This window comes from Chelonoidis abingdonii, chromosome 5 (assembly GCF_003597395.2).
Source record: "Chelonoidis abingdonii isolate Lonesome George chromosome 5, CheloAbing_2.0, whole genome shotgun sequence".
In the NCBI taxonomy this organism is placed as follows: domain Eukaryota; kingdom Metazoa; phylum Chordata; order Testudines; family Testudinidae; genus Chelonoidis; species Chelonoidis abingdonii.
This window is the reverse complement of record NC_133773.1, coordinates 12,942,443-12,964,419: the sequence shown is the minus strand read 5'-3', so window position 1 is coordinate 12,964,419 and position 21,977 is coordinate 12,942,443. Positions and strand designations below refer to the sequence as shown.

The window sequence follows — 21,977 nt, the reverse complement described above, 5'->3', positions numbered from 1 at the left end:
AGGCAGTGTAAAGAGAGAGTAAAACACACAGTGTTTTACATGCACTTTGCACAGTTTAATGACAGGTGCAAGGCAGCAGGAAAGATCAGCCCCACTGGATTTTGTTATCAGCTACTACCCTGAGTAATGCAGACTACTCCCTAAAATAATCCATATAGAGCCCTTGAATCTCTGGAGTTGGAAGAGTGAAGGGTTCAGCCACCTGAGTATCTCTTGAATGCTCAGTGGTGCCTTGCCCTTAACATGGATTACAGCAGCATCAGGGCTGCCCAAACTCTCGTTGCAATGACCCCCCAGGGACTGTCTGCGAGCTGAGTACAGCAGGAGGAGAGTGAGTTCTGGTTTTGCCCCTTCTTATTCCTGGCAACCCCCCTAAACTGGGGGCTAGGAAGTGGGCCTGAGCAGAGACACTTCAAGAACTCTACACCACAAGGGAGTTCCCCTTACACCAGGGTCCATTTCCAGTCCCTTTACACTGCTGGAGCAATGAAGGAGCCAGGGTGGCAGAGAGAACCAAGCCCACAGTACATCTCCATCACTGACCACCTCGTTGCTCACTAGCTCTTTTGGCTTACAGGTCCCAGCGTGTACCCCCAGTTTCTCTGGCACTGAATTCACAAGTCTAATCTTCTTACATCTCACCTCAACAGTTTGGGCCACCTCCAAATTATCAAAGAGGTGGGTAACACTTCCCACTCCGACTTGCACATTCTTCCCAGGTGAAGCAAGGCTATACTGATAAGACAGGTAAGGCTCCCAAAGAACACAGGCCTATCAGTGGTATCTAAGGGCTGGTCTACACTACGGGGGAAAATCGATTTTAGATAAGCAACTTCAGTTACGTGAATAACGTAGCTGAAGTCGAATATCTAAAACCGATTTACTCACCCGTCCTCACTGCGCGGGATCGATGTCCGCGGCTCGCCATGTCGATTCTGGAACTCCGTTGGGGTTGGTGGAGTTCCGGAATCGATATAAGCGCGCTCAGGGATCGATATATCGCGTCTAGATGAGACGCAATATATCGATCCCTGAGCAATCGATTTTAACCCGCCGATACAGCGGGTAGTCTAGACGCGGCCACACTCCTCTTCTGTCTTCACTATACCTGTTAGGGGGCGTGTATCTGTCTTTAACCCTCTGTTCCCCAGAACGAAGATGTGGCCTAGCACCTAGAATGCTAGATTGGGGCTCAGGACAGCTGGGATCTATTCCTGGCTCTGCTGCTGGCCTGCTGGGTGACCTTGAGCAAATCACTTCCCCCCTCTGTGCCTCAGTTTCCCCATCTGTAAAAAGAAGGGAATGATACTGGCCTTTGCAAAGTGCTCTAAGATTAAGAGTAAGATATTATTAACTACCAGCCCTTCATCCCTTTCTGCTGTGCACTCAGACTCAGAGTAAGATGATTATTGGGAAAGTAATCAGGGGTTGCATTCTTGCCCTTTCTGAAGGGGACTGACTATACGGAAGAAATTTAAAAAAGTAACTGTGTTGAAGCATTCCGACTTCTGTGCACTTACAACCAATGCCACTCTGGTTCAACCACCTGTTTCCTTTGGCAGCTTTTGTCTGATGGCTTGGGAAAACCCAGTATTAATAACTTTCAGTTTGTGAACTGTAAAGACTATTGGCATTTCCCCCATATCCTCAGATTCCTTTCAGATAAGATGCTGACGATCTCACACAGAAAGGCATGGTTACTAATTAATAGGGTTAACTAAAGGATAGCTGGTGATTCATAAATTGATTGATACCATCATTTAGCCACCTCAGTACAGCTCATGGCATTATGATATTTTTAAGAGGTTTTGACCTAATGTTCCTCTCTTCACCATCCCTACTTGACAATTATTAATCACTGAATTAATACAAAAGGCCAAAGTTGACTCTCAGTTACACCCACACAATGCCACTGGCTTCCATGAGTATGAGTGGATGAAACTGATGGCAGAACTGGGCCCACAGATATTTAACCCAAGAGTTTCCACAGTTGTGACAGATCATGCATTGTACATGGATGAAAAGCCAGTGTGAGATGACTCTGGGACTCTCATTCCCTTTACCAGGCTGGTCTAGTACTTGTATAGGACAACATTGTCCATTTTTAAAAAGCTAGCTCTGAACCTGGGAAAGCTGCACAATATAACCAAGTACATTAGCAATAGCAACCCCCGTGCATCATCAGAGGGGATGAAGATATGATTACGATGATCGGGATTAAACTTCTGCTTCTATAAGACATTCCACTTGGTTGTAAGTCTGCCCATGTGTCAAGTTCAGAGTACAATACCCCACAGTGCTGATCAAGATGTGGAACTGTGAAAAGCAAAGCAGAGATTTTTTCTCCTAAAATATTACACAATATCTATCCATCTCGTGCTCACAAAAAGCCTGGCTGAGAGACAATACTTCAAGGACTTTTAGTTACCGAACATAAATGCCTTCCTTTTCAAATTACATAGGAGTACTTGTGGCACCTTAGAAACTAACAAATTTATTTGAGCATAGGCTTTCGTGGGGTACAGCCCACTTTATCAGATGCATAGAATGGAACATATAGTAAGGAGATATATACACACACATATTGAGAACATGAAAAGGTGGGAGTTGTCCTACCAACTCTAAGAGGCTAATTAATTAACAGAAAAAACTTTTGTAGTGATAATCAAGGTGGCCCATTACAGACAACTTGATAAGAAGGTGTGAGGATACTTAACACAGGGAAATAGATTCAGTATGTGTAATGGCTCAGCCATTCCCAGTCTCTATTCAAACCCAGATTGATGGTATCGAATTTGCATATTAATTCAAGTTCAACAGTTTCTCCTTGGAGTCTGCTTTTGAAGCTTTTCTGTTGCAAAATTGCCACCTTTAAGTCTGTTACTGAGGCCTGGTCTACACTACGCATTTAAACCGAATTTAGCAGCGTTAAACCGATTTAACCCTGCACCCATCCACACAACGAGGCCCTTTATATCGATATAAAGGGCTCTTTAAACTGATTTCTGTACTTCTCCCCGACAAGAGGAGTAGCGTTGAAATCGGTATTTGCATGTCGGATTAGGTGTTTAGTGTGGCCCAAATTGACCGCGTATTGGCCTTCTGGCTGGTTCGTTCCTATTTTTATTATCGCCACAGTTGCCCATTGTGACCACTCTGGAAAGCAATCTGAACTCAGATGCACTGGCCAAGTAGACAGGAAAACCCTGCAAACTTTTGAATTGCATTTCCTGTTGCCCAGCGTGGAGCTCTGATCAGCACAGGTGGCGATGCAGCTCCCAAATACAAAAAGAGCTCCAGCATGGGCTGTACAGGAGATACTAGATTCTTGATCGCCTGTATGCGGGAGACAAATCTGTTCCATCTGAGCTTCCGTTACAGAGACGAAATGACAAAGCATTTGAAAAAAAATCTCCGGCTTCATTATACAGAGTCCACAGCAAGCGCTGTGTGACAACCGTAAGAAAGCCAAAGAATCAAATGACGCTCATGGAGGAGGAGGGTACTGAGGACTCCAGCTATCCCAGTCCCCGCAGTCTCCGGAAGCATTTGCCATTTCTGGTCTGAGCTCCCAATGCCTGAAGGTCCAAAAACATCTTCCACGGGTGTTTCAGGGTATATGTCAGTCAGTTTACACCCTTACCCTCCGCCCCTCTGAAAGAAAAGGGAAAAAAAACTTTTCTCGCTTTTTCATGTCACACTATGTCTACTGCATGCTGCTGTAGCATGGGGTGCCTGCAGCCCTGAACACCAGGCATCCCCTTCCCGTGGCAAGACGGTACAATCATGACTGCTATCCATCGTCATCATTCAGCCTGTAGTGCTCCTGGCTGGACTCCGTTGAGGTCGGTCTAGGGGGCACGGTAAAATGACATGGATTTGTCCGGTCATTTCCTGGCAGATGGTACAGAACGGCTGTAACCATCTTCATCATAGCAACTGGAGGCTGAGCTCCTATTCAGCAACCCCCCCCCCCTTCCTTCATGTCTAAAGAAAAAATTCTGCTACTGCATGCGACTATCTTAGCAGCTGGAGGGCTTCCTCCCCCCTCATTTACTCACTAAAAAGTCATGTGTTTCTTATTCCTGCATCTTTATCTACCTCATTCACACCAAACGGAGGACCACTGCCATGTAACCCCAGGAGGGGTGTGGGAGGAGGGAAGCACAGAGGATTGTTGCAGGCGGCACCCTCCATAGATGGCATGCGGGCTCATCAGATTCTGAGGGGATGTCTGGGTCTGACCCGGAGTGGCTGTGCTCTCTGTCACTAGTACACTTGCCCCATATTCTAGCGGACCTGACTCTATTTTCAGACAAAACCTAAAGAAGGGAATGACAGGGAGTATTCCCATTTTTGTTCCGATGCGCCCCGGCTACCTCAGTGAAGGCCAGCCATAGCACCCATGACAGCAGCAGACGGTACAGAACGATTGATAACCGTCCCATCTCGTTCGGCCAATTTACAATGGCATGGCAGACGTGCCAATAGCGGATGGTAAACGTCTCTGGCTACCTTGCAAAGGCCACAAGAATGCTGCTGTGTAGCCACTGCTGTACCGCCTCTGCAGCAGCATCCCTGTACACATACTGGTGACAGCGACCTAAACGGCAAAATGGGCTGCATGTTGCCATGTATGGTGTCTTGCCAGAGGCAATCCAGGGAAGGCGCGCAAAAGATGTCTGCCGTTGCTTTCACGGAGGAAGGGAGTGATGACGATATTTACTCAGAATCACCCGCGACACTGTTTTCTGCATTGGGATCTCAACCTAGAATTCCAATGGGCGGGGAGACTGCGGGAAACCTATGAAGATAGTTACCCACAGTGCAATGCTTCTGGAAATCGAAGCTTGCCTTGGTACATGGACGCACACCACGTTCCGAATTAATGTGCTTAGTGTTGGGCCGCGTGCACTCGACTTTGCACACTCTGTTTTTACAAAAACCGGCTTATTTTAAAATCGGAATAATCCATATTTGCAGACTACCCTGAGTGACAGAGAGGCCTGAATGTTCTCCTACGGTTTTTGAATGTTATGATTCCTTATGTCAGACTTGGGGCCATTTATTTTTTGTTGTAGAGACTTGCTACTATACATGGCCAAACCGGACAGCAGGGCACTGCTGACACATGATGGCATAATGTCATATTGGTAATGTGCAGGTGACGAGCCCCTGATGGTGTGGCTGATGTGCTTAAGTCATATATGGATGTCACTTGAATAGATATGTGGACAGAGCTGGCATCGAGCTTTGTTGCAAGGATAGGTTCCTGGGTTAGTGTTTTTGTTCTGTAGCGTATGGTTGCTGGTGAGTATTTGCTTCAGGTTGCGGGGCTGTCTGTAAGTGAGAACAGGTCTGTCTCCCAAGGTCTGTGAGAGTGACGAATCATCTTTCAGGATAGGTTGTAGATCTCTGATGATGTGCTGGGGAGGTTTTTAGTTGGGGGCTGAAGGTGATGGCTAGTGGTGTTCTGTTATTTTCTTTGTTGGGCCTGTCTTGTAGTAGGTGACTTCTGGGTACTCCTCTGGCTCTGTCAATCTGTTTCTTCACTTCAGCAGGTGGGTATTGTCATTTTAAGAACACTTGATAGAGATCCTGTAGGTGTTTGTCTCTGCCTGAGGGATTGGAGCAAATGTGGTTGTATCTTAGAGCTTGGCTGTAGACAATGAATCGTGTGGTGTGTCCTGGATGGAAGCTGGAAACATGTAGGTAAGTATAGTGGTCAGTAGGTTTCCAGTTTAGGGTGGTATTTATGTGACAATTGCTTATTACCACAGTGGTGTCCAGGAAATGGACCACTTGTGTGGATTGGTCTAGGCTGAGGTTGATGGTGGGATGGAAGTTGTTGAAATCATGGTGGAATTCCTCCAGGGCTTCTTTTCCATGGGTCCAGATGATGGAGATGTCATCAATGTAGCGCAAGTAGAGTAGGAGAGTTAGGGGACGAGAGCTAAGGAAGTGTTGTTGTAAGTCAGCCATAAAAATATTGGCATACTGTGGGGCAATGTGGGTATCCATAGCAGTGCCACTGACTTCAATGTCAAATATCAGAGGGGTAGCCGTGTCACTCTGGATCTGTAAAAGCAGTAAAGAGTTCTGTGGCACCTTATAGACTAACAGACGGATGCATCCGACGAAGTGGGTATTCACTCACGAAAGCTCATGCTCCAAAACGTCTGTTTGTCTATAAGGTACCACAGGATTCTTTGCTGACTTCAATGTGTTATACTTTTAGGGCTTTAACCAAAGGCTATTGAAGGCCATAAAAAAGCTCCCATTGAGATTTGACTTCAATGAGGTTTGGATCAGGCCAGCATATGCTGATACACGTATGTGCTTAACTTTAAGACACAAGTAAATCCCACTGAAATCAATTATGCATGTGCATAAGTGTTTGCAGAAATGGGCTTTAGTTTGGTAAAAATTTTGCAGTCTTAACTAAATTATGAGGAAAAAAACTCCAAGTTTACCTGGGCAATTAAAAATTACAGAAAGCTACACAAGTGTCCTTGTATGCATTATTTTGAACACTAGAGTCTACTGTAAGTGAAGTTTTTATTGCAATTTCCAGTTTCACCAGCAAGTTGATTAAAAGATTCTTGTAACACCATTAAAAGCAGCAAAGAGTCCTGTGACACCTTATAGACTAACAGACGTATTGAAGCATGAGCTTTAATGGTGGACACACCCACTTACATCGGATGCATATATATAGTGAAATTAGGGGGCAGGATATATATGCACAGCAAGAAGCAGAGCTAGGATAACAAGGTTATTCAACAGGGAGTGAGGCCTCTTCTAGCAGTATGAGGGTGTGAAAACCAAGGGAGAGAAACTGTTTTTGTAGCTGGGACGCATTCACAGTTCTTTGTTTAATCCTGAGTGCAGATGTTGTCAAATTTGCAGTATGAACTGATACTCAGCAGTTTCTCTTTGAAGTCGTGTCTGAAGTTTTTATTGCTGAAGGATGGCTACTTTAGCATCCTGCTATTGTGTGCGCCGGGGTTGAAGTGCTCTCCTACAGGTTTTGTATATTGCCATTCCTAATATCTGATTTGTGTCCATTTATCCTTTTCCGTAGGGACTGTCCAGTATGGCCGATGTACATAGCAGAGGGGCATTGCTGGCCTATGATGGCGTATATTACATTGGTGGACGTGCAGGTGAATGAACCGGTGATGGTGTGGCTGATCTGGTTAGGTCCTAACCAGATCAGCCACAAACTGGACAGTCCCTACGGAAAACGATAAATGGACATAAATCAGATATTAGGAATGGCAATATACAAAAACCTGTAGGAGAACACTTCAACCTCCCTGGCCACACAATAGCAGATCTAAAGGACCTAGCAAAATCTTGACTTCAAAGACAAGACTATTTAAAAACTATTTCTATGTTATAATACAGTAGAGAGTCACAATATTTTGTATTATTTATGTAAAACTTTATGCCAATGGTAAACATTTTAGTTTAGATGTATTCTGTATTAAAAGTATATTACCAGCAGATGGAGCTATCTACATTACAGAAAACATGAAACTTAAAACTGTTTTGGGATATTAAAATCTGTTTACAAAAAGTTAAATATATTTGGTTTAGAACTAAAAGTCAATGTTCTGAAGGCATCTCAAATTAATATTTATTATGGAAAACAACAGAACAGAGATCATTTTCTGAAGTTCATTTGTGCCAACAATGCACTGCTATGATTGTTGCTGTAAACAAAAAGAATAAAGTGAAGAGATTCCTTAAAACACTTTATATTTAATAATTAACTTCACAATATCATCTAACTAGCAGCTGAAATTAAGATGCAGAGGAGTTGCCAAGGTCTAAAAATGCAACATATCAACATTTCAAGAATCCACATCTGGTAACATAACCAGAATAAAACTCAATCACCCATCAGGCAAGTTCACATTAAGGGCACCTAAACCACTTGATGGTAAAAAGGAACCCAGGCAAGCATTGTAGGTTCTGCTAACATAAGGAAACTTTGTTACTCTCAGGAGACCCAAATCCTAATTTGGTCATACATTTGGCAAACTCTTCCTAGTTCTTAAGATGCATTTCTCTGCATCACAAAATACCCACATATTTCAGCATGACTGGGAGTTGCTCCTCAGGAGAAGTTTGGGATTGGAATTTCAAAACGGTTTCAGCTCCGGTACATTGGCAGTGAGGGAAAGCTTGGATTGTACCTGCCTGCCTGATGTCTGGCTTCACCCATTCACTACCACTAGACCTGACTTTCACAAGCAGCGAATGTATACAAAATTCCATATAAAGGAATGAGTGCTGAACGGAATACTACCCTTTAACTCAGGAGCAAGTAGGCAAGAGAACATATCAAGGGCACTTGTCCTCCATGCTGGGATGCTGATCCAAAGAGGGAAAGGTAGAACTGAAAGTATTTATTGGGCAGGGGCTGGAAGTATTGGGCAGTAACTAAGGGAGAGGTGCTTTAGGTTGGGGGACCCCCTCCTGCAAGGATATCAAGCACTGAAAGAACACAGGCTACCATCCTGGTTCTGATTTAGTTACATGGGCTCCTGCGACATGTTGCTATTCTGCAGAACACAAGGTAATCCAGGTTTTCCCAGCCACTGGCCTGTAGGTACAAACTTAGAAAGACGATTGTCCAATCTTACAAATAAAAGAGCAGAAGAGTTGCGAGCATACATGACTGTCTCAACACAAACCAAGCAGATGACAGAAAATTTCAAATACATCTGATAACAGGAATATTATTTATTCTTTAAAACCTATGTACTGAAGTGAGGGAAACTGTCCAATGAGGTGTCAAAAGGATTAATTATCCTTTTAAAGCCTGGTTTTAATTACTTTTATATTATCTGATTTTTTTTTTAAAATACATTAAATTCAAGGTTGTCCCTTTTCCACTGTAACACTACAAGCTGTGGTGAAACCTGACAGTGAAGAAAGGAATCATCAGTAAGGGCAAAATAATAATTCAAAGAGACCTAAGGCGGGATTTTCAAATGCACTCAGTGTTGATCAGTTCCCAATGACTTAGGAACAGAGCTGGACCCACACTGACAATCCCAACTCTAGAAATGAGAAGAAGTATTTGCGCAGGAGATACAATTAAACTGAGCACAGAAAAAAGTCCTTGCTAATATATCTATGGAACAGTAACCAAAAGTTATTTAGGAGGAAGGAGATACTCAGAATGCAGCCAAGCTGATAAGGACCCAGAGTTGATAATTACCACCAAAATGGGGAAACTGGCCCAAACGAAAGCCCATGTGATTTTGGTCAGAGTACACAGAAGGTCACACCATGGACAAAGGAGTCAGCAGTGCAAAAAATGTGCAAAATAATATAAATCCGGGCAAGTCAAAATCTACTCAAAGGTTGCTCCCTACAACTTGAAACCCTGCACGTATATCATTCTGATCTGAGTTACTTTAATACAGTGATACTTATCTTAAGTAACCAAGCACAGAGTAGCAAGTATCAGTTGCCTAATAGAGAAGGCCTCTAATTACATATCAAACAACATTGTATTGAAAAACTTAAGCTACTTGAAGGGCTTACTTAAGATAACTGCATTTGTTGGTTGGTGGAAGTGATCATTAACGAAGGTTTCCCTGTTCTGTATTTCATTAACAACAAAACAAACTCTTACTCTTTTCAACATCTAAAGTGTACCCCATGCCCTAAAGATCTCTTTCCCCTTGTTAACAGGGTTCTCCTCTGTGGTGTGGTGGGAGAGATCAGCAATGTAAACTGAGCTTCCTCCTTCATAACATTTCTGAGACACATACTATAATCAAGGAAGAATTAATTATGAAGCATCTGGAGCACTGACCAAATCACAAAGTCTTGTCAAAGAGCAATAAAGAAAGTAAAGTTAGTGAAACGGCTAATATGGACCATATTTCTCCTCGTTCAAAAAGCCACTTCCTAGGGTATGTGCAAGATCGTAAGGTCTGTAAAGTTAAATCAGTTACCAGTGTGCTTGGCAGAGTATCTGTTAAAGGCTGTCAAACAATACATCCTTCAGCATAGCGCCTAGTCTTGCTTTCCATGTCAGTCATAGAATCATAGATCATTAGAGTTGGAAGGGACCTCAGGAGATCATCTAGTCCAACTCCCTGCTCAAAGCAGGACCAATCCCCAAATGGCCCCTTCAAGGACTGAACTCACAACCCTGGGTTTAGCAGGCCAATGCTCAAATCACTGAGCTATCCCTCCCCCCATATATGGAAATATACCTACCTCATAGAACTGGAAGGGACCCTGAAAGGTCATCAAGTCCAGCCCCCTGCGTTCTCTAGCAGGACCAATTACTGATTTTGCCTCAGATTCCTAAGTAGCCCCCCTCAAGGACTGAACTCACAACCCTGGGTTTAGTAGGCCAATGCTCAAACCACTGAGCTGTTTCTCCTCCTAAAAACCACCACTGCTCAAAGCAGGACCAATCTCCAGACAAAGTTTTGCCCCAAATGGCCCCCCTCAAGGGCTCAACTCCCAACCGTGGGTTTAGCAGACCAATGCTCAAACCCCTGAGCTATCCCTCCTTCAGTCTCATGTTTATATGCAGCAATCACCCATTCAGGTGCTGTGCAGTGACTCGAACCAGTGGGCCCTGGATCAGACCCTAACTCCATGAGTGCCCTAGGAGGGAAGAGCATCCTCTTGCTTTCTCTCCCTGCTCCACAAAGCAAGGCAGTACAACACCATCAACTCTCTGGGACAGGGACAGGGAGGGTGGCCAATTCACTCCTGCACCAGACAGCACACTATGGGCCCAGGAAGGTGTGGTCTGAAGGTTAAAAGGTGTGACCCTCATCCCCAGCCAGTAAGTCTGTAAATTGCCGTCTGCAATGGACAGTGGCTAGGGTGAACAATGCAGCATTTCAAAGGAGCAGGAAGAAACACTTCATCATGTAGCTACGACTGCCCACACTGAGCGTCCAGACCCTATATAATTCTGCTCTACTCACTCCCACACGCTAATTATGGCTCCTATCGTGGTGGAGGGGGATTTTGCCAGTCAAAGGCAGCAAAGACAATGGTGTGTCCAGTTAACTTTTAAACACTTAACGAGCACCACACATGCAATATAGGCCTGATTCTTCTCTCTCGCTGTTTACATATACTGTATGTAATCCCATTGGCTTCTGTGGACTTGTACCAGCGTAAGAGAGAGGAGAATCTGGCTTAAAGGCCTTCAATACAAATTTTGTACTGATTTTTTGATGAGTATATCATTATATAAGAAATAAGAATATTAAGAATTATTTACTATGAGAGAATATTAATACATTCAGTGGGAGATCTGGGTGTTCAACGCCTCTAAAATCCAGGCTGTATAATACTTGCCATTGCTAACATAGTGAGTCGATGGCAAAGCCTGGATTAGAACCTAGAGACCAAGTTCTCTGCATCAACTTTACACGAGCAGATAATTTGGCCCCAGAGCTTTTGGTTCTCAGACCCTTGGTCATTATTGGTCATGGGGCCCACTACAGAGAAGTCTGTTGATTCCCCTCCTTCAGAGGGAAGACTCCCAACCATTTTATAAGCAAGCTGCGGTCAGGCCTTACTCAGATAAACATTTTTGAACTCTAATCACATCACCAATTCTTTCCCTCACTTGCACTACCCATTTTTCAGGAGGGAGGGTCATTGGAAAGGTGGTTAGAGGAGCGGATTTCACTGTTTCTTTGATCTCTTCTCAATTCTATTCATATCTGAGTATTAAAGTGATAGGGTAAGGCAGGTGCAGCTCCACTAAATCAATGAGGTTGTGCTTGTTTATTTCAATAGGGAAGATGCATTTTTCATAAGGCTAGAATGGTTCATGATCATAACCCGCAACCTGTTAAACAGAACACTCATTTGTTTAACGTGTTTTATTGGGGTTTCCTTTAAAGATGCATTGCTGGAAAGGACTTGTAGAGACAGGTATAGTCATCATGACCTATGGTAAATAAGCTAAATGAATCCTTACAATATTTATGGTAGTCCTATGAATGCACTTAATCGTGCTAGTTGTCAAAACCTGGATTCCTCTTTGGACAGGTCAAAAGGACACAGGATGGAGGATTTTCATAATTATTAATCTTATTCAATTTTTAAAAATGGCTATTTTCCTCATAGATAAATTGACAGTAAAACCAGAGGGAAGTCCTGAGGTCCTTCGCTAGCTCTTACTCAGACAAAGCCCAACTGAAATCAGCGGGAACTTTTCTGAGGCTCTGCATTGGCACAGGGCACTTTCTGCGTGAACTGATTTGTGGAATTAGAGCTTAATTCGTTATTTTGTGCATAGCAGACAGATGCACGCAGGATCGATTTTCAGCAAGGGCCAAAGCTCAGAAATTCGTGGAGACTTGGTGGAAGAGGCAAATGCTGGTAGAAAAGTTTGTGATAAAAAACAGATTAAAAGAAACGTCCACTGAAAAAGGAACCAACTTTTTTTCTTTTTAAAAAGGCAATAGATTCTGATCATAAGCAAATACAAATGACCGTGTATAGGTCTGTGCAGCACCCTGCACAGTAAACCCCTGGTTCACAACTGGGATTCCTAGGTGCTACTTCAATACAAAGAATAAATAAAGGAACACTGATAAATATTTTAAGGCTCATATTACATTTCAGAGGAAACAATGAGGACCTGTAATAGATACTCACTATGTTCATTAGGGTGAGGAGGTAGTTTTGAACATGTTCTTTGCCGTGGAATCGGACTACAGAATCATCCACTCCTAGAAGCACTTCAATGTTGTAGTCATTGTCTCCCGCATGCCTGCGTCGTCTCAGCGTTTCATTTAGCTGCTGCTCTATGTTGCTGTACATGGAATCCAGACCATCCAATCCACTGAGAAGAGACGCTACAGCGAAACAATAAGATTTTAAGTATCAGGGGGTAGCCGTGTTAGTCTGTATCCACAAAAACAACAAGGAGTCTGGTGGCACCTTAGAGACTAACATTTATTTGGGCATAAGCTTTTGTGGGTAAAAAACAATTTTTCAGATGCAACCCACGAAAGCTTATGCTCAAATAAATAAGTTTTTAAAATCTTTGCTTCATAAGCACCCTCCTATAAATGGGGTGTACGCAGATGTCATTCCTCTGGTTCAAATAAGTCCTGAGGAGAATGCAATTTCCAGCTCAGGTGGATGTACTCACGTTAATGTTCATCCAGTTATTGTGATAAAAACAGAGGTGTCACTGCTGCAGCTCGAGCAGCAGAGGAGCCAGCTGCCCTATGTATGATCCCATCTGATACCCTAGGTATGTAGTGGGGACAGGCTGTCACCCCGAGTACATGTGCTGCCATGGCTACACTGCTATTTTTAGTGCAGTAGCTTAGTCACAGCTATGGGTAGGTCTACACATGCTGGAAATTACACCTCTAATTGCAGTGTATCTTAGGTCCCAGGGGAGATGGATCAGTGGGCTGTGAGTTAGTGAAGTGATCAAAGGTACATGATAAATTCATCTGTCACGTTGCTCTGCAATTCATCACATGGATCTCTCCTCTTCCCACCACCACAGTATCTGAGCGTGTGGTGTAAGTGAGAGGAAATTCAGGCCAATTTTTTTTTTTTTTTAAAACCTCTGTAACCTGGAATCATTTTTCTGAAACATGAAAGCAACTCAGCACACATGATGGTGCTGGATCATGTAATGGTTTTGTTGGCACTAGTCTGGGGTGGTTTGCACAACTCACTTGTGGCTTCCTCACGTGCGAGTAATTTGGTCACGCTGAAAAAAAAAATTAATCACTCCATTGTGTATTCCCTTACACATACCTTCCCCCTCCCCCCCGCATGTGAGGCAGAACCTTAACCCTGCACTGGAGCAGCACTGAATATCCCCTGTCCTGAATTTCAGAACTGTCAAATTAGAGGACAGGGGAAAGAAGGAAGCATTTTTCTGACAGGCTTTTCTCTTTTTAAACAGCAGCTCTTTGAAACTGCCCCGAAGAACAGCGCATTGAAAGCGTTTCTGGAAGAGGTGGGTTAGTGGGCAGAGATTCAGGTGAAGCAGACAAAAATGCATGAGAGAGTCCGCCAGAAGGGCAGAAACATCACAGATGGTATTATGTGCACAGGCACCCACACACACAGGAACAGATTTTCAAAGTGCTCAGCACTCAGTGGCACCCACAGCACAGAGCTCTTTGGACAATCCGATCCAGCAAGAGTAAAAAAATGCAAGGGATATGAAGACAGTAAGAGTTCAAGACCTCTACAAACACTGGCCACACAATATAGTATAAAATGACTGATGACTGGGAGATTTCTGAAGTTAATAAACATTAAGACTCCTATTCTTTGTAGAGATTGTATATTTGCCAAAGTTTAATGTTTTTAACTCTATTGTATAACTTGTATGTTAGTCTTCTCAAAAAGAACAAAAGCTTCTATTTGATTTCTGAAGGAGGCATTGGTCTGAGCCAAGGTTTACAGAATCCTGTCGATTGAGGTTTTACAGAAGGCATATTTTATAGTGCATCAGGCTTGCAGGTGCTTCAGCTAATGTCTGAAATCACCATAAAGCTATTTCTGCCCCCTATTTATAGTAAAAAGAAACAACAATTGATTTTAGAAAGTTAAGGAAAGAACATGTCTTGGCTGACAACGTAAAATATCAAGTTTTAGCCATATGGCTCCACCAAAATCAACCCCAGCAAATTCCTAAGTAATAAACAGACCTATAGCAACTTAGTTGATATCTCATAGTCCAAGTCATGGGCCAAATCTTGCAGTTCTTACTCAGGATTAGATTGTTTCTGGTTCTGGCACAGTGTTTCTCCTGCCCCCATCCCTGCACATATGCACTCCAGACAAGCAGAGTCCCTATGTTCCGGAGATGGCAGGGAAGGACTGCTTTTTCTGAGAGTCCCCCGGGCTGCAACCACCTTTGAGTGGGTGGAGAGAAGGGAACAGTCATGTCCTCTCAACTCTGGCCTGCATGTACAAGGGGAAGCAGAAGAGAGCAGGCTTCACTGTCCCAAAAGATGGTACAGCTTTATGACCTATCTGTGTGCAAGGGACAGGAGAAGAGATTGTACTTCTCTCCCCCATTACACAAACAAGCTGGCCTTTCACATACTATTGAGGCAAGCCTTCCAATTAAGTCAGTGGGAGTTTTGCCTGAGTAAGGACTATGGGATTCAGGCCATTATTGCTAAATGTGCTGGACAAGTATACTGCAGTTCATCTTGAGCAGTCATTAGCTGAGAATTCTCTCCCTCCTAAGCATCACAGTGGTTAAAATAACACATAAATAACTTCCCACACCAAACAGCAAGGTTTCCCCTGAGTTGTTTTCAGAAGCTGTAAACCATCACTGCGGGTGAGAGACCAGACCTGCAAACAGCTTTACAATTCAACCTCAACCCTTTCATTCTCAAGAATGCAAACACTGTGATAGCACACAAGTGGGAAATTCATACACAAGCTCCAGTTCTAGAAATTGCTTCTGCTGGCAAAGCTACCCGTGAAATATCCAATGGAAATATACTCATAATGTCATATCATTGCGCCAGTGGCATGAATGGAATAGTCTGAATAATCATTTCAGAAAGAAAGAACTTTCTGGTCAGTACAGCACCTTGGTTTGGCTGCTGCTTCCCTCCTTAAATAGGTGGTTTTGTGGTCAGGAGGAGGAGAATCCCTTTTTTGTGCATATGTAAGCAAAAGGGCTGCTCCCCTCACCCCCGCTTTCTGTACAGTGAATATACAGTATGTGCCATTATTCTCCCCATGGAGAATTTTCTTAGTTATGCAACCTCCTACAAAGCAAGAACAAACATCCCTCAGTCTAGACAGACATCATCTTTGACAAGAATTGCAAAAACGATTGGTGCTTTTGGGTTCCCAACTTGAGACACTTAAAGGGCCTGATTCTCACAAAATGCTGAGCCTCCCACCCTTTAAAACAAACCACTGCACAGATCTGATCAACCACTGTGTGACACCAGTGTAACTCCACTGACACGGTGATCAGTCGAGTTCTATGTGCTTAAAAACCCTCAAACCCCCAAACCTTTTTTGTGTCATTACTCTCAGATTCACAAAAATGGAAAATTTTAAAAATCTAAATTTACGTTTTACAATGTATGGGTTCAAATCTGCAACTCTTCCACCAACAGCACCATTGATTTCATTGGCATTACTTGCATGAGTATGGAATACCAAAAGGGTTGTAAAATGTAGATTTATGTTGTTTCTTTGCTTTGTACATTTAACTCAGTAAAATTAAACTGACCAGTGTTGCTTTCTTTTTTGCAGCCAGTTTCAGTTTCTGGTTCTCCAAACATTGCCATATTACTATACATTTACATCATACTTTATATGCATCTACAGACACGCTCCTTGTCCAAAGACATTACAGTTGCCACAGCTCCTATCATGCCTGCTTCTTCACCTGCAATAAGAGCTCTGTCTCTTTACTCCACTGGGCTGTATATTTTGAGCAGATTCTCTCCTCCACAACTTTGTGCAGCTCAGAGGGTGCAAAGTGGTGGAATTTGGCCTTTAACTAGCCAGCTAAGAATTCATCTGCCATTGAGGAGCTCTCAGATAGAATAAAGCAGCATAACCAACTCCAGTGCTAACTATCCTCCACCTTTATCCTGGCATAACGTCATCTGGAGGCAGGAGCATGTGCGTCAGGGTGGGGCAGAGCACACCCGAGCTTCATCTATTTTGAACTGACATACAGTCTCTTGGATTTCATAGCTGGCTGGCATAGGTTAGAGAAGCCCCATGAATGTTCGAACCTAGCAGGGATTGGGGCAGCTTCAGAGAGTCGTAGTAGGCTCTCCTGACCCCTCTCCACTCCCTGCTTCCTCCGTGACAACTGCATGTTGGCACAGAAGAGAATCTTTTGTATAGGGTCTGATTTGTAGTTTAATAATGTAAGCAATGGGCTACCAAATTATGTGCTTTAAATGCAGAAATACTAAGTATTAATTTACTCATTCATATGTGTTTGCACAGGGCCTTGCAGATGTAAGAGCCAACGTACTCAGTGCATTACAGATGCACAAGCAGGAGCGCTATATCAGTACTAAGAATGCTTAAGTTCAATACAACAATTACTAGGGAATGTGTGTCCCAGTGATTTCTATGCACCCCATATTTTGGCAGTTTCCTCCGCAGTTACTTCTCTGATCCTAGCTTACGACAGGAGGTGGAGGTTCAGTGGTGCAAAGTGACTAGAAGATGAGAGGGGAAAATGATCCAAAAGGAATTAACCTGCTCTGGCAGAGAAAGGCCAAAATGTTAGTTTGATAAAGGCTCAATTCCCAAAAGCTGATCACCTGAAGTAAAGAAACCTGTCCCCCGCTTCTTCCTCCTCACCCTCCTGCACTTGCAGAGTTAGGATCTAACAACAGTTTTAGCATCTAACGCTGGAACTTCTGCTAGTAGTAGAAATCACTTAGACCCAAGTAGCACATCTAGTGCCTAATATTAATGGCAATTCCCTGCTAGGGCAGCACACCATGCTCTCCCCCTTAAGAACTAGTGGAGAAGTTGCCAAGATTCTGGGCTTTTGTGGAAAACACAAAAACCTTTAATTTCTGCAAAATTCTCTCAAATTGCATTTTAAGTAAAGGTCCCAAGTATGAATATGAATAATCTCACTTCACAGCCACGGAGAGCAAGTGAGTATGAACCTAGGCATGAGGGACTGAGGAAGGTGAGGTCAGTTTTCTGGTTGCAGAAGAGAGGGAGGTTGGAGTTCTGCTGTATGGAAAGTCAGATTACTATGTGCCTGCGTGAAGGAAGATGTGGTTGGAGTGTGACTGAGTGTGGACAGATATATGATGAACCTATCCTGACCAGGGAATGTGATGGCTGAGCTGAGCGCTGGCCTGGACTCCAGCACTGAACAGCAATTATGAAAACACCTCGTGTGTTACATATTTGGCATCTTTCCTGCCCAAAGATAATTTCAGGACAGTAGGCAGCCACAAATTTCAGACTTTCCAGTAGTGGGCCGAACTTGTAGGTCAGTTGTTAACCCAGGGTTTTTTTTTCTGGGCATCAGATTATTTTCTTAAATTTGTGAATGGATTATAAAGTATTCTTCTGTAACATGAAAAAAAAAAAAAAGAAGATTAATCCTCTCTCTGAAAACACAACTACCTTTTTTGTCATCAGAATTGAAGGATGTTCCACATCCATTATTTCATAAGAGTAAGGATAATGGGAATCTCCATTTGGAACAGAGGTAAATCATTTATTAACCAGGATTTTAATATATAAAATGTTACAGTGGATGGCATTATTCTGTACAAACTGAGAAATTCCATAACAACAGTTCAAAGAAAAGATCCAGGCCAATTCATGATGTCACTTCTAAAGCTGCACTAAGTAACTGTTGTATTTTTCTACTTGTTACCATTACACAATTCTGAGTTTCCATGATCGCTTTCTGCCCATTCTGATTCTGTGATACTTCAGATTTTCTCAATTTTCAATAACTATGTTATTGAAGGGTGAGGGGCATGAGATGCATGACATTTCCATTAAAGTTACCCTCTGCTTTCTTTGCAGTCTTAATGTTAGAATGTTTAATGCTGGCTTAGGACCTATCCAAGGACATTCTTTTTTTGTCAGCAGTCGGAGTGTCTGAGTCTATTCTTTGGGAAAGGCAAAAAAGAGCACTTACTGAAGGCAGAAAATTAAGTTGCAAGCTGGTCCTGCAATCAAATGCTAGGAGGAAGGTGGGGCGGGGGAGGGATGACTCACTTAGGAAAGGTAGATGTCAGTGCCAGTGGTTATAATATTACATCCCGTAGATAATATGTTAACAAGTCTTGCAGACACCAGAATGCCTTGGGCATTTGGCAAGATACAAGGTCAATGGCCAAGTGCATTCATCACGTTGAACAGTGAAGGTACCTAGAGTAACGGCACATTATTTTTATAAAATATTTTTCTGTGACATACACTAGATACATACACAATGGGAGCTAGCATGGAAAAAGAACATTTAAAATATACCGTACGGAACAATTCTGCAAGGCAAGACATTGGACTAGAGTACCTAAGAGAGTCTTTTAATCTCCAATTGCTATGATCATAAGTAAATTGGGTTCCTTCTTTTACATAATATCAATTTTCAAATGAGACTCTATTTTCAAAGGTGCTCAGCACCCACTTTTTCCAGCTAACTCCAATGGAAGCTGCAGCGAGGAGCGACGCTCATAATCTTTGAATATCAGGTCAAAATGGATATGACAAAAGGCAGGAATATGATTTACTGATGATTATAGAAATCAGATGGAAAAGTCCCTCCAGAACAGCTAGTCTATGGGGTCGGATCAGTTAGCTACAGACCTCATATCAGTTATCAACCCCACACATTCTATCTACCCCACATAGCACCTATTCCTTGCACTGACCACCACAGAATCGCTGCACTGACTAGAGAAAAACAGAAACATAAGCAACTGAGGTGATTTTAATAACTGCAAAAAAAAAAAAAAAAAAAAACCCCAGGAAAAAGCGAGATACCCAACTACTCCACATTTTATCTATGCTACACATAGGGTCAGCTTTCCAAAAGTGCTCAGCACCCACACTTTAACCCAGATTCTCACATTGAGGTACCACAAACTGGCAAGATTTTAGAAGATCAGAGAGAACAATGGGAGCTGTTGCGTGCTAAGCACCTTTGAAAATGTGGTCCATGACAAAGGTAAAAATTGTAGTGGGTTGCGTAGATATAACAAAAGTCAACATATTCACTGAAATAAATCTGTGAAAATGCACAGAGTTTTCTCTTATGAGGCTTATATGGACCCTTGAGTCTTAAAATTATTTGGGCCTTATTCTGATCCCACAGAAGTTAACACTCCCTTTTAATAAACTTCCTATTGACTTCAGGGAGAGCAAAATTTTGATGTTGGTGTCCAACTAGCAGCAATCAAAATTTGCAAAATAATAATCTTAAAAAAGCCACTCCAGCTGGCTATATGAAAGGTGTTACTAGAGGCATGTTCTGTTTTCTTATTAGTGAATTGCAATGGAACCTGTGCCTATAAACCTCTTAGGTGCTTTCCAAAATCTTCTCTAGGAGTTAAGCGCTCTCTTGTTGTGCCTCCCTGGAGATTTGCATGACTCTGCGCAATACTGTAGAAATACCGTAACGAATTTCGAACAGCATCTCCACTGTTGGCTGAGTAATCAGAATATGTTACTTTACTGATAACTGGTGTGAAAGTAGAATGAATTATGTTGTAAGAATAGAAAGGATTAAAGAAATGTTGTCTGTACCTTTAAGCAAAATTGTTGGAATGTTGCAATCCAGGTGTCAGGAATACAGATATTAACATAGAACAATTGCACCGTTTAAGGGCAATTGGTGAAGTATTAGCCTTAGATCGATAACACGTAAGGAAGTGGGATATGCATGCTGTGGCCCCAGGTGATTTTTACTGTTTTTTTGTTTTTCTTGTCCCTTTGTCTAATTCCCGCACTTTTATCTGATAAATAAGACTGTTTAGGCCTTGCATGGGTGCTCACATATCTGGGTGTATTAGGAGAGCGCTGTGCTAATAAACAGAGTGGTCTGACAAACTGTGAGTCCTGAGTCTAACTTTGACACTGGTAAAGTGTTGATAATGCCATAGTATCTCTCACAGTTCTTAATTGCTTTCCCCATCCCACTGTTTCCTCTGGGAAACTGAAAGCCAATTTTTTGCTGAATTTTTATTTTCTAAATGGCATGTGATTACACATTGGCTGCTGTTCTTCATTACTCAGCTGCTGCAACAAAGAGCGGAGGTTGGTTTTGTTGTTTGTTTTATAAACAAAGGAAAAGCTCTTGTTTTGAAGCTCCATCACCCAGGATGGATATCAAAAAATGAGGTGTAACACATCATGAGATCTTACTACACCATTAAAGGCATGAAGGTGCAGTTCAAACCAAAGGGCCACCTACAGGGGGTCCCCACATGATATGTAACCATACACAAATCCTACCTATAAAACAGAGATTGCTTAATACTGAAACAAGGGTGGCTGATAGAGGGAAGCTGCACACTCTCTCCTACCCAATGAGTGCACAGACAGGCTTCGGGAGGATCACTGTAGGCCTCAGACCATTTCTCCAATTTGTCCAGATCATTTTTGAATTTTTACCCTGTCCTCCAAAGCAGTTGCAATCCTCCCAGTTTGGTATCATCTGCAAACTTAATAAGCGTACTTTCTATGCCAGCATCTAAGTGTTGATGAGATATTGAACAGAGCCGGTCCCAAAACAGACCCTGCGGAACCCCACTTGTTATACCGTTCCAGCAGGATTGGAGCCATTAATAACTACTCTCTGAGTACGGTTATCTAGCCAGTTATGCACCCCACCTTATAGTAGCCCCATCTAAATTGTATTTGCCTGTTTATCGATAAGGAATCATGCGAGACAGTATCAAATGCCTTACTAAAGCTTCATGGGCTGAAGCTTTTATGAGCCTAATTAGAAATGCTCCCTTTTCACCACCTTTTATTAAAAGAATATTATGATAACTGTTGTGGCCTATCAACACGGAGAGAATCTCTTGTAGTGGAATATTTTTATATATATTAAAGCTATTTGCTTGTGTCCTTTGAACACACAGTTCAGTATGGGCAGAGAGCAATTTTAAGGTTCAATGATATTTTGTGTAAACCTCAAAATAAAGATAAATCACATCCATTTCATAAAAATGTGAACTTGTTGTATGCCAAAAGTTAACTGAGCCAAGGTAATGTAGTGTGTTTACAGAAAGGAACCTTCACCCCTACTACCTCCTCCAGAAAAAAACAAGCAAATAGTTAAGAGTAAGGTAAGTAAATATAAGCAGCTTTGTCACATACACAAACATGGAAATCCGTTCCAAAAAATATTTAAAACTACATCAAACATAGGTTTCACTTACTGGTCTAATAACACAGTTTAAACATGATTAACTGAAAGCCAGTGGTTTTTTTTTTTC

General features: G+C 42.5%; 1 protein-coding gene across 1 annotated transcript in view; it reads right to left on the bottom strand.

The window, feature by feature from the left end:
• Positions 1-21,977, bottom strand: part of ADAMTS3 (ADAM metallopeptidase with thrombospondin type 1 motif 3) — a 212,538-nt gene that overhangs the window by 40,963 nt on the left and 149,598 nt on the right. Inside the window, exon 5 of the mRNA XM_075066075.1 lies at positions 12,670-12,869. Within this exon, the coding sequence (XP_074922176.1) occupies positions 12,670-12,869 (200 nt within the window). The remainder of the gene's footprint in view (positions 1-12,669; positions 12,870-21,977) is intronic.